This window comes from Chlorocebus sabaeus, chromosome 9 (assembly GCF_047675955.1).
Source record: "Chlorocebus sabaeus isolate Y175 chromosome 9, mChlSab1.0.hap1, whole genome shotgun sequence".
Taxonomy (NCBI): domain Eukaryota; kingdom Metazoa; phylum Chordata; class Mammalia; order Primates; family Cercopithecidae; genus Chlorocebus; species Chlorocebus sabaeus.
Window position 1 is genome coordinate 15,078,183 of NC_132912.1, and position 15,386 is coordinate 15,093,568.

Consider the following 15,386-nt stretch of genomic DNA (forward strand, 5'->3'; position numbering starts at 1 on the left):
GGGACACACATCAAGTACAAAGCAGCGAAAGATGTTTCCACACAAGGCACTGAGCTGCCGCAGGCTGTGTGCTCACGCTGTTGGGAGCGCTCCTCTCTCCCTCTCCCCCTCTCTCAATAAGGAAGTGTTCCATTCTTATGTGGCCAGTGAGGGTTGAAAGACTGTGCACATAGACTGCCTGTCCCAATGATTAATTCTAAACAAACAATTACATGCAAAAACTTCATGAATACCTTGATTTTTTGCAAAGTTCAGAATGCTAAACAGAGGAACTCTGTCACTATTCCTCAAAACATCTCTACAACCTAGAGGAACTTCAGCTTTGTCTCTTATTAGACCTTGGTGAGCTTGTGATCTCAGTCAAGTTGCCTAATGGTTCTAATTTTAGATTCTTCATTTAAAAGTATAAATGAGATTATGCATGTAAAGTGCTTAGCTTGGTACCTGTTGAAAAAAATAAAATCATCCATTACTAAGTTGATAATGACAACACAAAGACTTTTATGCCCTTCTGCAAAGGGACAGACTAGAACCCAATGTAATTATTAGTATACCACCAAATTGAAAGAGGCAGGAACCCAAGAACTGCCAATAACTCCACATAAAAATAAAAGGGCTACTTTAAGACAGGGGAAAGGCAGGAAGATCGGTTCTTTAGATATTTTTCACAAACAGTATCTTTTGTACCTTCACAGTAGGCATGCAAATAGAAAGCATTACCTGCCCACCCAACACCTATTTGATTTGCACGAAGTTGAGGCTGGTAGAAATCAGAGACTTTTGAAGGAAATAAAGGATTAAAAAAAAAAAAAAAATTAAAGTCAAGCCTTTACCAGAAATGGTTCGCTACTAATTCTCAGAGATGAAGTGGCCCCAAGGAGATAAGAGACACCCAATAAAGGAGCACCCCCTCTCACTTATACAAGTTGACTCCCTTTTATCAAATGCCTGCCTTAAAATATGGCATCAGTACAGCCAATTCTCTTTATTTGCAGTAGTTATATTCTATAAAGTCACCATAAATGCTGAATTAGCAAATACTGAACCATTGCTGCTAGGGGTTCCTGCCATCCTTTGGTGACATCGTTTTCATCAGCCAGTTAATATATAAGCTTGTTTTATGTGTGTTTCTGTTGAAAGACACCTCATTTAATAGATACTTTGATTCATTAACACTGAACTCATGGCCAATAGCCCTATAACTCATTCCTATCTAACATACATATTTTCTCTAGAAACCATGTTACAGTCTTCCCGTGCTTAGGAACACTGGATAGGACTTCAGTACTATGATTAGTCACCACTTTAAATAAGATCACCAACAAAAAGCACCAAAACATGAAAAACATGGCACTGAATAGATGGCAAAAAGGACACTTTTGATATGGTTTGGCTGTGTACCTATCCAAATCTCATCTCGAACTGTAGTTTCCATCCCCATGTGTTGTGGGACGGACCAGTGGGAGGCAATTGAATCATGGGGGCGGCTACCTCCACACTGTTCTAATGATAGTTCTCATGAGACTGGATGGTTTTATCAGGGGCTTTCCCCCACCTTCACTCTGCACTTCTTGCTGCCACCAAGTGAAGAAGGATGTGTTTACTATGATTGTAAATTTCCTGAGGCCTCCCCGGCCCTGCAGAACTGTGAGTCAATTAAACCTCTTTCCTTTATAAATTACCCAGTCTCGGGCATGTCCTTAGAGCAGCAGGAGAACAGACTGATACACTTGTTGACAGAATAAGAGCTGAAAGAAGGCAGAGCGTTTCCTTGTTCTACCTGAGCTGAGAATGTGCACATCAGGTGACTCAAATTTTTCACCACTCTCCACAAGTCCACGAATGATCACAAAAGCACTGTAAATGTTGATACTGCAGTTACAGGTCAGTTTCAGTGAGTAGGCCAACACATAAAAATAGAATCCATGAGGCCAGGCACAGTGGCTTACACATGCAACCCAGCACTTTGCGAGGCCAAGGCAGGCAGGTTACCTGACATCAGGAGTTCAAAACCAGCCTGGTCAACATGATAAAACCCTGTCTCTGCTACAAATATGAAAATTTTAGCTGGGCATAGTGGTGGGCACCTGTAGTCCCAGCTACTCAGGAGGCTGAGGCAGGAGAATCACCTGAACCCAGGAGGCAGAGGTTGCAGTGAGCCAAGAACATACCACTGCACCCCAACCTGGGCAACAGAGTAAAACACTGTCTCAACCAAAAAAAAAAAAAAAAAAAAAAGACAAAAGACAAAAAAAACTCCGTGAATAATGAAGATCAAATGCATTTAGGAAAAAAAAAACTAAAAGGAAATGAAACTTAGGTAGAAACAGAGATGCTTCTGAGAGTCAGGGGACTACTGTCAACTACCAAGGCTGCAGAACACTGAGCAATAAGGGTTATGAGTACATGGGATCCTCTTACCTCACTGTAGGAGGAGTGAAAAGAAAAACAAGCTCTGTATGAACTCTCTCCAGTCCTAAAGGGAAATGAAAACACAAAATAAAAAGATCACTGAGCAAAACTAGAACTAAGCGAAGCTGGCCCTTCTGATTTAGGCTATTCTAGCATGAAACTACCCTAATGGGCTTGCTTCAGCAGCACGTGTCCTGAAATCACCCTAAATCAGGAATTTCTTCTTGGGATAGCAGGGAACTTTTTCCAGAAGTGGAAACCTGTTGTAGACCGTGTGTGGTGGCTCACGCCTATAATCCCAGCACTTTGGGAGGCCGAGGCATGCAGATTGCCTGAGCTCAGGAGTTTGAGACCAGCCTAGCCAACATGGCGAAACTCTTGTCTCTACCGAAAATACAAAAAGTTAGCTGGGCATGGTGGTAGCACATGCCTGTAATCCCAGCTACTAGTGAGGTTGAGGCAGGAGAATCACTTGAACCGGGAGGCAGCGGCTGCAGTGAGCTGAGATCACACCACTTCACTCCAGCCTGGATGACGGAGTGAGATTCTGTCTCCAAAAAAAAAAGAGAGAGAGAGAGAAGGGAGGGAGGGAGGGAGGAAGGAACCTGTTGCAGATATTCTGAACAGCCAAAGTTAAAGAAATGTTGCTAAAATATTAAGATCATTACAGTCACTCCTTTACTCCACCAAGGGTTCTGTTCTCTATGACATCAGTTTCTTCCTCTTAGCCAAGCACTCAGATGGGAGGGAAGGAGGGAGGGAGGGGAGGGAAGAGAGAAAGGGAGGGAGGGGAGAAAGGGAGGAAGGGGAGAAAAGGAGGGAGGGGAGGAGGGGGAGGAGGGGAAGGAGGGGGAAGGACCTGTTGCAGATATTCTAAACAACCAAAGTTAAGGAAATGTTGCTAAAATATTGTTGATCGTTATGGTCACTACTCCACCAAGGGTTCTGTTCTGTATGACATCAGTTTCTTACTCTCAGCCAAGCACTCAGATGCCTTCAGTCTCCTACCATCTCACCAACCTACCCAGAGGGAACCTCAGGATACACTAGCTGATGGGTGTGTAACTGGTTTGGAAGCAGCATCCCCTCCATTTAAATAAAGTTTAAATTTAAGAAATTAATTATAATATATAATTATATTCTTGGGCTTAGGCTAGACTGCACTTAAATCAGACAATTTACTCAAAGTGTCTCTCAGAAGACCTATGACATTGCTTTCTTACCTCACAATTACATTTGTTTTTCTGCTTCTTTCTCCAAACCACATGGTGGATGGCTTAATACTGATTATGTGGAGTGGAATTCTATTTCTGGAAGTAATTCCACAGGGTAATTTGCTCCACTCAAAATACTCCTCTGCCTAAAAAAGATAAAAAGCATAGAAAAACAGTTCTACATTCTCTACAAATCTGTTGTAGGCAGTCTCAAAAACAAAAGTAGAAAAGTTTCCAGACATTAAAAAAAAAAAAGTAGACATGAAGAAACAACCAGATAATTCCAAATGGGGGAATATTCTGCAAAACAACTGGGCTGGACTCTTCAAAACCACCAATGTGAAGACAAAGAAGCAAAAGGCTGGACAAACCATCTATATCAAAGGACACCCTTTAGGCCTGACTGAACACAATGCATGACCCTCAGATAAATCCTGGATGCCCGTGTTCTCCTATTTCCACAAGCTATAAGGGACACTATGGGAAGAACTGGGACATGTGAACATGGACTGTGTAACAGCTAATAGTACCGTATCAACAGGAAATGTCCTGAGGAAGGGAATTGTATTGTCGTTATATAGGAGAACGTTCTTCTTCTCAGGAGCCACAGGCTGAAGGATTCGAGGTGACATACCATGGGGTCTGTAACTTTACTCTCAAGTGGTTTGGAGTGGGGAGCTGGTTATACATATAGAGACAGAGGAAGAGAGGTGCAAAGTGTTGACAACCCAGTAAATCCAAACCAAGGGTGTATGGTGTTCCTTGTATCAGTCTTTTTTTTTTTTAAGACAGAGTCTCACTTTGTCCCTCAGGCTGGAGGGGGGTGGTGCCATCTCAGCTCACTAAAACCTCTGCCTCCTGGATTTAAGCAATTCTCATGTCTCATCCTCCCAAGTAGCTGAAATTATAGGCACACACCACCATATCCAGCTAAATTTTGTTTTTAGTTACAGGGTTTCACCATGTTGGCTGGGCTGGTCTCAAACTCCTGACCTCAAGAGATCTGCCTGCCTTGGCCTCCTAAACTGCTGGAATTACAGGCGAGAGACACTGGGCCCAGACCCTTGTACCAGGCTTACAACTTTACTGTTTAAAAAGTTTTCGGCTGGGCGCGGTGGCTCACGCCTGTAATCCCAGCACTTTGGGAGGCCGAGGCGGGCGGATCACAAGGTCAGGAGATCGAGACCATGGTGAAACCTCGTCTCTTCTAAAAATAGAAAAAATTAGCCGGGCGCAGTGGCGGGCGCCTGTAGTCCCAGCTACTCGGGAGGCTGAGGCAGGAGAATGGCGTGAACCCGGGAGGCGGAGCTTGCAGTGAGCCGAGATTGCGCCACTGCACTCCAGCCTGGGCGACAGAGCGAGACTCCGTCTCAAAAAAAAAAAAAAAAAAAAAAAAAAAGTTTTCAGGGCTGGGTGCAGTGGCTCATGCCTATAATCCCAGCACTTTGGGAGGCTGAGGCAGGTAGATCACTTGAGGTCAGGAGTTTGAGAACAGCCTGACCAACATGGTGAAACCCCATCTCTACTAAAAATACAAAATTAACCAGGCATGGTGGCACATGCCTGTAATCCCAGCTACTTGGGAGGCTGAGGCGGGAGCATCACTTGAACCTGGGAGGTGGAGGTTGCAGTGAGCCCACATTGCGTCACTGCACTCCGTTGCACTCTTGCGCCTGGCAACAGAGTGAAACTCCATCTCAAAAAAAAAAAAAAAAAAAATTGTAATAATAAAAAGATTCCAGCCTGGGCAATATAGTGGGATTCTGTCTCTACAAAAAAATTTAAAAATTAGCCAGGTGGGTGGTACACGCCCGCAGTCCCAGCTATTCAGGAGGCTGAGGCAGGAAGACCACTTGAGCCTGGGGGTTCGAGGCTACAGTGAGCCATGATTGCACAACTGCACTGCAGCCTGGGTGACGGAGCAACTCTGTCTAAAATAAATTCATTAATTCAAATGAAAAAGTTTTCAAAATAAATTTGGAGGGAAAAAACTAACAAATTCAAGTGCTTTCAAAAGGTTGAAAAATAATGGGACAACTTTTCCAAAGGCATTATTTTTAAATCCAGAACCTTCCAAACCATTAACATTCCATCTCACTCAAATTTCTTTGGGGTGCCTTTGGTACTGTTTCTTAGGAAGCTGCACATGAGAGTTAAGACTGGACTCTACGAGCTCTGGACTTACCTGTTAGTATTCTTAAAGGGTATGTGACCTAAAACAATCTTTTAAGCAGATAGAAATAGCATCTTAAAGAAAGCAGCCCTGACAGCAAAGGAATTACAAATTAAGCTACTTTCTGGGATATGAGAAAATTCAGAGCAAAAAGAAATTTGCCAATTAAAAGATTTATGGGGCAAGGGGCCCAATACTATGAGTCCAACAGTAAAAGGGACAAAAAAGTTTATGTTTTATTTATTTACTTGAGACGGGGTTTCACTCTGTCACCTAGGCTGAGGTATAGTGGCACAATCTTGGCTCACTGCAACCTCTACCTCCCAGACTCAAGCAATTCTCCCACCTCAGCTTCCTAAGTATCTGGGATACAGGCATGCACCACCAACTCAGCTTTTTTTTTTTTTTTTTTGTATTTTTTGTAGAGACGGGGTTTCACCACATTGCTCAGGCTGGTCTCGAACTCCTAGACTCAAGTGATCTGCCTGCCTTGGCCTCCCAAAGTGCTGGGATTACAGGTGTGAGCCACTATGCTCTGCCTAAGTTTATGGGGTTTTTTTTTTTTTTTTGGTTTGCTTTTTTGAGGCAGTCTTGCTCTGTCACCCAGGCTGGAGGGCAGTGGTGCCATCTTGGCTCACTGCAACCTCCAACTCCCAAGTTCAAGTAATTCTCATGCCTCAGCCTCCCTAGTAGCTAGGGCTACAGGCACGCGCCACCATGCCCGGCTAATATTTGTATTTTTAGTAGAGACGGGGTTTTGCCATGCTGGCCAGGCTGGTTTCCAACTCCTGACCTCAAGTGATCCACACGTCTCAGCCTCTCAAAGTGCTAGGATTACAGGCATGAGCTGAGCCACTGCACCCGGCCAGTTTGTTTTATATATGCATTTTTATCCATCTAAGAATCCACGGGACATGTGTGTATATGTGAATATTTATGTGTATTTATATGAGCATACGCACACAAAATGAAGAAATAAATCACTGAATGCAACACAGAATATGCAGCTTATCAATCAGTAAAAATAATTTACACTGCAGCTTTCACAGTGGCCTAAAGGAAAACATTCCAGGCTGTGGATCAGATTTCTTTCGTTTGAAATTATGCTTTATCATAAGGGCTAAGCAACTTTAGGCTTTTGGCTGATGGAACCATTAGTACTACCACAATAGTGATCCAAATGAATAAATGCAATGTTTACTTAAAAAATTACATAGGATTTAATGCTAAGGTATTTTAAAATTTAGAGAAAAATAATGATCACTCAAACCACTACATTTAAAGATCGCTAATTAGCCTTAATAACTGTAATTGAAACAACATTTTTTAAAGCAAATTCAAAATGAAAGTCTTGTACTCAGCATTTGACAAGAGAAGGATGTTTTGTGTTGGCATTAGAAAACAATGAGGCCAGGCGTGGTGACTTATGCCTGTAATCCCGCACTTTGGGAGGCTAAGGTGGGTAGTCACGAGGTTAGGAGTTTGAGACCAGCCTGGCCAACATGGTGAAACTCCGTCTCTACTAAAAATACAAAAATTAGCTGGGTGTGGTGGCGGGAGCCTCTAATCTCAGCTACTCGGGACTCGGGAGGCTGAGGCAAGAGAATTGCTTGAATCTGGGAGGCGGAGGTTGCAGTGAGCCGAGATGGCGCCACTGCACTCCACCCTGGGTGACAGAGTGAGACTCTTATCTCAAAAAAAAAAAGAAAAAACAAAAAAGACAACAAATGACATGTGACTTGCAAAGACACTGGAAACATCCATTTGAAATAGGACCATCAAGACATGAAATTATTTTAAAGTGTGAAAAAAGTTATGTCTAGATATTTATCTGAAACAAGTAGAAGAAAAAATTTATAAACATGCTTATGTCATGAGTCTCAAAAATAAGCAGCACAGGATGGGCGCAGTGGCTCACGCCTGTAATCCCCACACTCTAGAAGGCCAAGGAGAGCAGATCACTTGAGATCAGGAGTTCAAGACCAGCCTGGCCAACATGGGAAAACCCCGTCTCTACTAAAAATACAAAAATTAGCCAAGCTTAGTGGTGCATGCCTGTAATCCCAGCTACATAGGAGGCTGAGGCAGGAGACTCACTTGAACCTAGGAGGCGGAGGCGGAGGCTGCAGTGAGCCAAGAGTGAGCCACTGCACTCTAGTCTGGGCAACAGAGTGAGAATGTCTCAAAATATATAAATACATACATAAATAGCACAAATGTTTAAGTTATAAGCTATAACATATTACTGGTTTCATTACAAATAAATTTGAATTATCAAATGTGTATGAATAGATTCCATTAGAAAACTATAAAGATCCCAGCACTTTGGGAGGCCGAGGCGGGCGGATCACGAGGTCAGGAGATCGAGACCATCCTGGCTAACACGGTGAAACCCCGTCTCTACTAAAAATAACAAAAAATTAGCTGGGCGTGGTGGCGGGCGCCTGTAGTTCCAGCTACTCAGGAAGCTGAGGCAGGAGGATGGTGTGAACTCGGGAGGCAGAGTGTGCAGTGAACCGAGATCACGCCACTGCACTCCAGCCTGGGCGACAGAGGGAGACTCCGTCTCAAAAAAAAAAAAGAAAACTGTAAAGATCTGTGTCTATTTACTAATGATGATGACAAGTATGGTCACGGAATATGGTAATGTACAGTTACATGACCTTGAGCTAACAACTTAGGATTGCAGCCTCAGGTTTTACATTTGTAAAGCGAAGAGCCTATAAATGGAAGTCCTGACCTTCCTTCTTTCTCACATATTAGGCAAACAATACGAGAGGAACCACTTATACACGTACCTTGGGATGCCGGCATGCATGGATCTGAGTGTTGCGGTCCGTTGTGAGGTGATGAAGGATGTCAGGCATGTTCCTAAACATGTCTAGCTTATTCACGTGAACCTAAGGCAAATAATATGTACGTGCAAATTATTTGAAATGTATTTCCTATACATTGTTCAAGGTTAATCATTCAGGGCAAAACACCCAGTTAGTGAATTAACCCTCTCTTCTTTCTTGAAAAGCAGTTTTTGGCTATTTCAGTACACTCTGGTATTCTGCCAGGATGTCAACAGGCACAAGGCCAACTGGCCACGATCACTGCCATCACTGATGGCAATGAAAAATTATGGAGACTCTGCTCAGGGATGTCATTTAATGATGTTAATACTGTCCTTCGGTCCTTCAAGAGAAATTCAATTAATATTTCTTGTACACCTACTGTGTGTCGAGCTTTATTCTAAATACTGGGAATAAAGCAGTAATCCACACAGACAAAAACAATCAAGAATCATCTACCCTTGGCCAGGCGCCATGGCTCATGCCTGTATTCCCAGCACTTTGGGAGGCGGAGGTCGGTGGATCACTTGAGGTCAGTTGTTCAAGACCAGCCTGGCCAACGTGGTGAAGCCCCATCTCTATTAAAAACACAAAAATTAGCCAGGTGTGGTGGCACAGGCCTGTAATCCAAGCTACTCGGGAGGCTGAGGCAAGAGAATCACTTGAAGGAGGTGGAGGTTGCAGTGAACCGAGACCCTGCCACTGCACTCCAGCCTGGGCAACAGAGCAAGACAGTCTCAAAAAAAAAAAAAAAAAAAAAAAAATCAAGGATCATCTATCCTTAAAGGCATATACATGACATGCAACAGATGAGCATGTACTGCAAACAATCCGCTCCCGTATCTCCTCGTTCAAATTTATTTCTTTTTTTTTGAGACGGAGTCTTGCTCTGTCGCCCAGGCTGGAGTGCAGTGGCGTGATCTCGGCTTCCATCTGTCACTGTTTGCAGTTATTTGGGGGCAAGGAGGAGGAGGAAAGGTGAGCTGGGAGGATGGAAGGGAGCAACAGAAAAGAATGAACAGGCTGGGAGCAGTGGCTCATGCTTATAATCCCAGCACTTTGGGAGGCCGAAGCAGGCGGATCACTTGAGGTCAGGAGTTCAAGACCAGCCTGGCCAACATGGCAAAACCCCATCTCTATTAAAAATACAAAAATTAGCCAGGCTTGGTGGCTCATGTCTATAATCCCAGCTACTCAGGAGGCTGAGCCAGTAGAATCGCTTGAACCCAGGAGGTGCAGGTTGCAGTGAGCTGAGATCACGTCACTGCACTCTAGCCTGGGTGACATTGCAAGATTCCCTCTCAAAAAAAAAAAAAAGAATGAACAGTCACCATACCTGGACTCCTAATTCTTCACTAAGGTTGGTGAACAAATATTCATAGCCATAAGCCGCTTTGCAGTTCAACCACACAACATGGTACGGGCTCCGAGTGATCCAGCTTCGAACCAGCTCTAAGATTCCACTTAAACACTCCTCCTAGACAGCATTTTAAAGAGACATTTAACAGGGGGAGAGCCTCACAGAGCCTTTTCCTTCCCGACATTCCCAGGTACTCACGCCTACGGGGACAGTTAGGATCTGACCTGTCACCCTACAAACTGCCTACTAAAAACACTAGTACACCCAGATGACAACCATGTTCCTCCAGGCAGACTTACCCGACTTGGAATTTGGTAAAATCTCGGATCGCAGAAAGTAGTATCTAAATATACACTTTGGATGTCTTTGACTCTGAAAAGAAGAAAAAATATTGATGTTAGTCATCCAATACGATATAAATTATGTGTAACTTTTTTTGTATTTTGAGATGGAGTCTCGCTCTGTTGCCCAGGCTGAAGTGCAGTGGCACCAGGTCTGCTCACTGCCACCTCCTCCACCTCCTGGGTTCAAGCAATTCTCCCACCTCAGCCTCCCAAGTATCTGGGATCATGGGTGTGCGCCACCACACCTGGCTAATATTTATATTTTTTAGTAGAGATGGGGTTTCACCATGTTGACCAGACTGGTCTTGAACTTCTGGTCTCAAGTGATCCACCCACCTCAGCCTCCCAAAGTGCTGGGATTACAGGCGTGAGCCACCGCACCCGGCCAGAACAAAACTTTATTCAGTCACACACACAAGAACTGTACAAGGGGCCAGGCACAGTGGCTCATGCCTGTAATCCCAGCACTTTGGGAGGCCAAGGTGGGCAGATCACCTGAGGTCAGGAGTTCAAGACCAGCCTGGCCAACATGCAAAACTCCATCTCTATTAAAAATACAAAATTAGCTGGGCATGGTGGTGCACACCTGTTATCTCAGCTACTTGGGAGGCTGAGACAGGAGAATCACTTGAACTCTGGAGGCAGAGGCTGCAGTGAGCCAGGACTGCACTACTACCCTCCAGCCTGGGTGACAGAGCAAGACTCTGTCTCACCAAAAAAAAAAAAAAAAAAAAAAAAAAAAAGGCCTATACAAGGCCCAGTACCTGCCCCCCGAGTGCAGAAGCTCCATTCTAGCAACTTCTCCTTGTGCCAATCTGAAGTCCCCCGTGTACAAGACAGTTCCATTATTGCCCTGAAATAAAAACCTGAAAAAGAAATATATCCCAGTGACTTCTGAGTCTCATGTAAAATCCCAATAAAGCAAATACATGTGAGATGCATAGTAAATGCTTCCTGCAAACATATCCATTATAATACAATGGTAATGGAATCTCATGGTAATTAGAACCACACCAGGCACTTAGCTGTTACCTCTTCCCTTGGGTAGAAATAACAGAGTGGAGATGCTACCCAGTTTGTAATAGATGCTCCCTGTGATATGTTAGCACTTTCAATTTTAAGTTGAGATCATTCTTGCTCATGGAGAAATACACGTGATGATAAAATACAAGGTCATTGGGGAAACAGCTGCTGAAGACTTCCATTTATTTATTTTTATTTTTATTTTTATTTTTATTTTTATTTTGAGACAAGAGTCTTGCTCTGACCCCAGGATGGAGTGCAGTGGTGCAATCTTGGCTCACTGCAACCTCCGCCTCCTGGGATCAAGCAATTCTCTGCCTCAGCCTCCCCAGTAGCTGGGACTACAGGGGTGTGCCACCACACCTGGCTAATGTTTATAGTTTTTGTAGAGGCAGGGTTTGACCTGCCATAGCCTCCCAAAGTGCTGGGATTACAGACATGTGCCAATGCACCCAGCCCCCTATTAATTTTAGACCCTAAAAAATGTATTTCTACAAATACAATATGTATCTACATATAATAAAATGACAAAATAAATGAGCCCCCTTACATAACTGATCCCGGGCAGTGACCAGCTGGTAAGAGAGTCACGACAATCTCTTCCTTCTAAAAAGAAAATAAAGAAAAAATAGTAATGGAAAGCAGTTATCATTAGGACCTAGCTCAACAAAGCTCTCCTTCGTAGAACACATTTATGTACCTTTTAACAACGTGTCTTTTCTCCCAATTTCCTCACTCTCCAAATCCCAGAAACAAGTGGAATCCTTGTCCACTCAACAAACAGAGTTGCCATGGGACTGAGCAATTTCACCACTAGTTATAGAAGCAACATAAGTGAAAACTGATGGCCACACAAAAATGTGTGCCTGGCTGTTCTTCATACTAGTCAAAAGGTGGAACCAGTTCAAATGTCTATCAACTGATGAATGAATCAGGAAAATGTGGTCTAGTCATACAATGAAATATTATTTGGCCATAGAAAGAACTGACACATGCTACAACATGGATGACCCTTGAAAACATCGTTGGTGAAAGAAGTCAGATATGAAATGAACACATGTTGTATGATTCCACTCATATGAAATATTCAGATTAGGTGAACCCATGGAGACGGAGAGTTGAATACAGTAGTGGTTGCCAGGGGGTTGGGGAAGGAGAATAGGGAGGGATTGCAATCGGTACAGGCTTTCTCCCTTGGGGTGCTGAAAATATTCTGAAATTGACTGTGGTGATGGATACACAATTCTGTGACTTTGACTTCTATCTGAATAAAGCTATTTAATTTTTCTTTTTTCTTTTTTTTTTTTTGAGATGGAGTCTCACTCTGTCGCCCAGGCTGGAGTGCAGTGGCGCGATCCTGGCTCACTGCAACCTCCGCCTCCTGGGTTCAAGCAATTCTCCTGCCTCAGCCTCCCCAGTGGCTGGGATTACAGGCGCCTGCCATCACGCCTGGCTAATTTTTTGTATTTTTAGTAGAGATGGGGTTTCACCATATTCGTCAGGCTAGTCTTGAACTCTTGACCTCAAGTGATATGTCCGCCTTGGCCTCCCAAAGTGCTGGGATTACAGGTGAGAGCCACCACACCCGGCCACTTTTGAACAATTTTTAAAGCCTGAGCCAGGTGCAGTGGCTCACGCCTGTAATTCCAACACTTTGGGAGGCCGAGGTGAGCAAATCCCTTGAGGTCAGGAGTTCGAGACCAGTCTGGCCAACATGGTGAAACCCTGTGTCTACTAAAAATACAAAAATTAGCTGGGCGTGGTGGTAGGCACCTGTAATCCCAGCTACTCAGGAGGCTGAGGCAAGAGAAATCGCTTGAACCCAGGAGGTGGAGGTTACAGTGAGCCAAGATGGCCCTACTGCACTCCAGCCTGGGCGACAGAGTGAGGCTCAGTCTCAAAAAAACAAAAAAACAAAAAAACAAAAAAACAAAAACCTTTAAAAGCCTGGACAAGGCCTGGTCCTGATTCACACTGCACGTCATACTGTTTGGCAAGGGCAAGACCTGTGGGCACTACTGCCTCTCCAGCCATCAGTAAGTGGGGAGAGCTCTGCACACACTGGGTCACTGCTTGGTGACAGTGACTCCTCACGGAAGTCTCCATTCATTCTCGAGGACCCTTTCAAATGGGTCTCCCCCTGGTTGGAGCTGGATAAACAATGCACAAAAGTCATGGCACACACAAAGAAATATAAAAAATCAAAGTGGGGGCAAGACTGCTCAAAAGTCTGCCTGCTGTCGGCCCCCAGCTTTAGGGAATGCCTTTCACCAGTATCCCTGATTGTGACAAGGCCACAAACCAATCACAGTATTCCTCGGAAAAGCAGTTTGCAGAGTCCAGGATGGTATTTACAAAGGTTCACCTATCCTTTATTTCTTATTTTTTCCCTTTTTAATCCTCCCTAAAGTGGCTCTGTGGTCCTCCCTCAGGATAATTTGATGGGAGGAATACCTCAACTTCAACTGTCTGATCTTCTCCAAAGAAGAAGTACCTGAAAAAGTCAGTTTCTGTTCAGATCACATTCAAACAACACAAGACACCCTCAAAGTTAAACATGGCAAAGCAGTGTGCTATAATCAAGCTATAAAACCAATATTAACCAAAATAGGAAAATACCTACCAGATGTAAGGTTAAAAAAAAAGGGGTGGGGGGGTATGTCTATAGTCCTACTTATTAAAACCATACATTCACAAAAGTACTACTTCAAAATTTAATAATGAAAAATAAATTTTTCCCACTTGGCAGTGCCCCTTTTCTGAATAAGGAATCAGAAAATAAGTACAATATACATGAATTTTCTGCAAAAATATTAATCACCATTTTAAATTCTGAACATTATAAAACTCAGTAAATGTGACAATAACATCATGTAGTAATATCCACACCAGGGTTCCCATCATTAGCATGTAATAAGGAACAAATGTGACAAAAAATAAGCCATGCCCAATCCTTTACAACATGGGAAATAAATACATCACTGTTAAGGACTGAATGTTCATGTCCCTCCCCAAAAGTCCTATGTTGAAATCCTAACCCCCAAAAGTGGTTTTATTAGCAGGCCTCTGGGAGGTGATTAGTTGTTGCGCATATAAGCCTTGTGAATGACATCAGTGCCCTTATAAAAGACGCCCAGGGGAGCTCGTTTGCCCCTTTACCTTGGAAGGACACAGGGAAAAGACAGCATCTAAGAACCAGGAAGTGACCAGGCACAGTGACTCACGCCTGTCATCCCAGCACTTTGGGAGGCCAATGCGGGTGGATCACTTGAGGTCAGGAGTTCAAGATGAGTCTGGCCAACATGGTGAAACCCCCTTTCTACTAAAAATATAATAATTAGCTGGGCTCTGGTCGTGGTGGCAGGCGCCTGTAATCCCAGCTACTAGAGAGGCTGACGCAGGAGAATCGCTTGAACTCAGGAGGTGGAGGTTGCAGTGAGCCAAGATCACGCCACTGCATTCCAGCCTGGGTGACAGTGAGACTCCGTCTCAAAAAAAAAAAAAAAAAAAAAAAAGAACCAGGAAATGAGCCCTCACACCAGACACGAAATCTGCTGGAGACTGGATCTTGGATTTCCAGTCTCCAGAACCTTCAGCGACAAGTGTCTATTGTATAAGCCACTCAGTCTATGGTAGTTTTGTGAGTCCAGCCCAAATGGAGTGACACAATCACAAATGGATTTTTTTGCCCCTAAAACCCCACTCAATTATTAGATTTTTATTTATGGTTAAATGAGCATTCAAAATCAAAGAGAAAGATTGAGGGCATAGCTGAGGGGGAGAGCATCTGACTACAAAATCAAAGAGAAAAATAAACAATCATTTTAGCACTATTTTTTTAATCAATATTTAATATTTAGTTACCTCTCCTGATGCTTCATCCACTAAAGATATCTGGGTAGGAGTCTCGATTTCAATAGATATCTATAAAAATAAAATAAGAGACTATGTATACACCAGTTTTTCATGGCTTTATATGCCTTTGCTATCTGAAACACAGAAACGGGGCAAAGAGAACTTTCA

At 43.5% G+C, this 15,386-nt stretch overlaps 1 protein-coding gene across 4 annotated transcripts in view; it reads right to left on the minus strand.

The window, feature by feature from the left end:
- DCLRE1C (DNA cross-link repair 1C) overlaps nt 1–15,386 on the minus strand; it is a 56,836-nt gene that overhangs the window by 26,989 nt on the left and 14,461 nt on the right. For 3 of the 4 annotated variants that reach the window (XM_073018742.1, XM_037983346.2, XM_073018741.1), the window contains 8 exons: nt 15,228–15,287; nt 11,914–11,969; nt 11,105–11,206; nt 10,296–10,368; nt 9,973–10,113; nt 8,598–8,699; nt 3,636–3,772; nt 2,422–2,476 (listed from right to left, as the gene is read on the minus strand). In XM_073018742.1, the coding sequence (XP_072874843.1) occupies nt 2,422–2,476; nt 3,636–3,772; nt 8,598–8,699; nt 9,973–10,113; nt 10,296–10,368; nt 11,105–11,206; nt 11,914–11,969; nt 15,228–15,287 (726 nt within the window). The remainder of the gene's footprint in view (nt 1–2,421; nt 2,477–3,635; nt 3,773–8,597; nt 8,700–9,972; nt 10,114–10,295; nt 10,369–11,104; nt 11,207–11,913; nt 11,970–15,227; nt 15,288–15,386) is intronic. The other variant, XM_037983347.2, reaches the window with a different exon arrangement.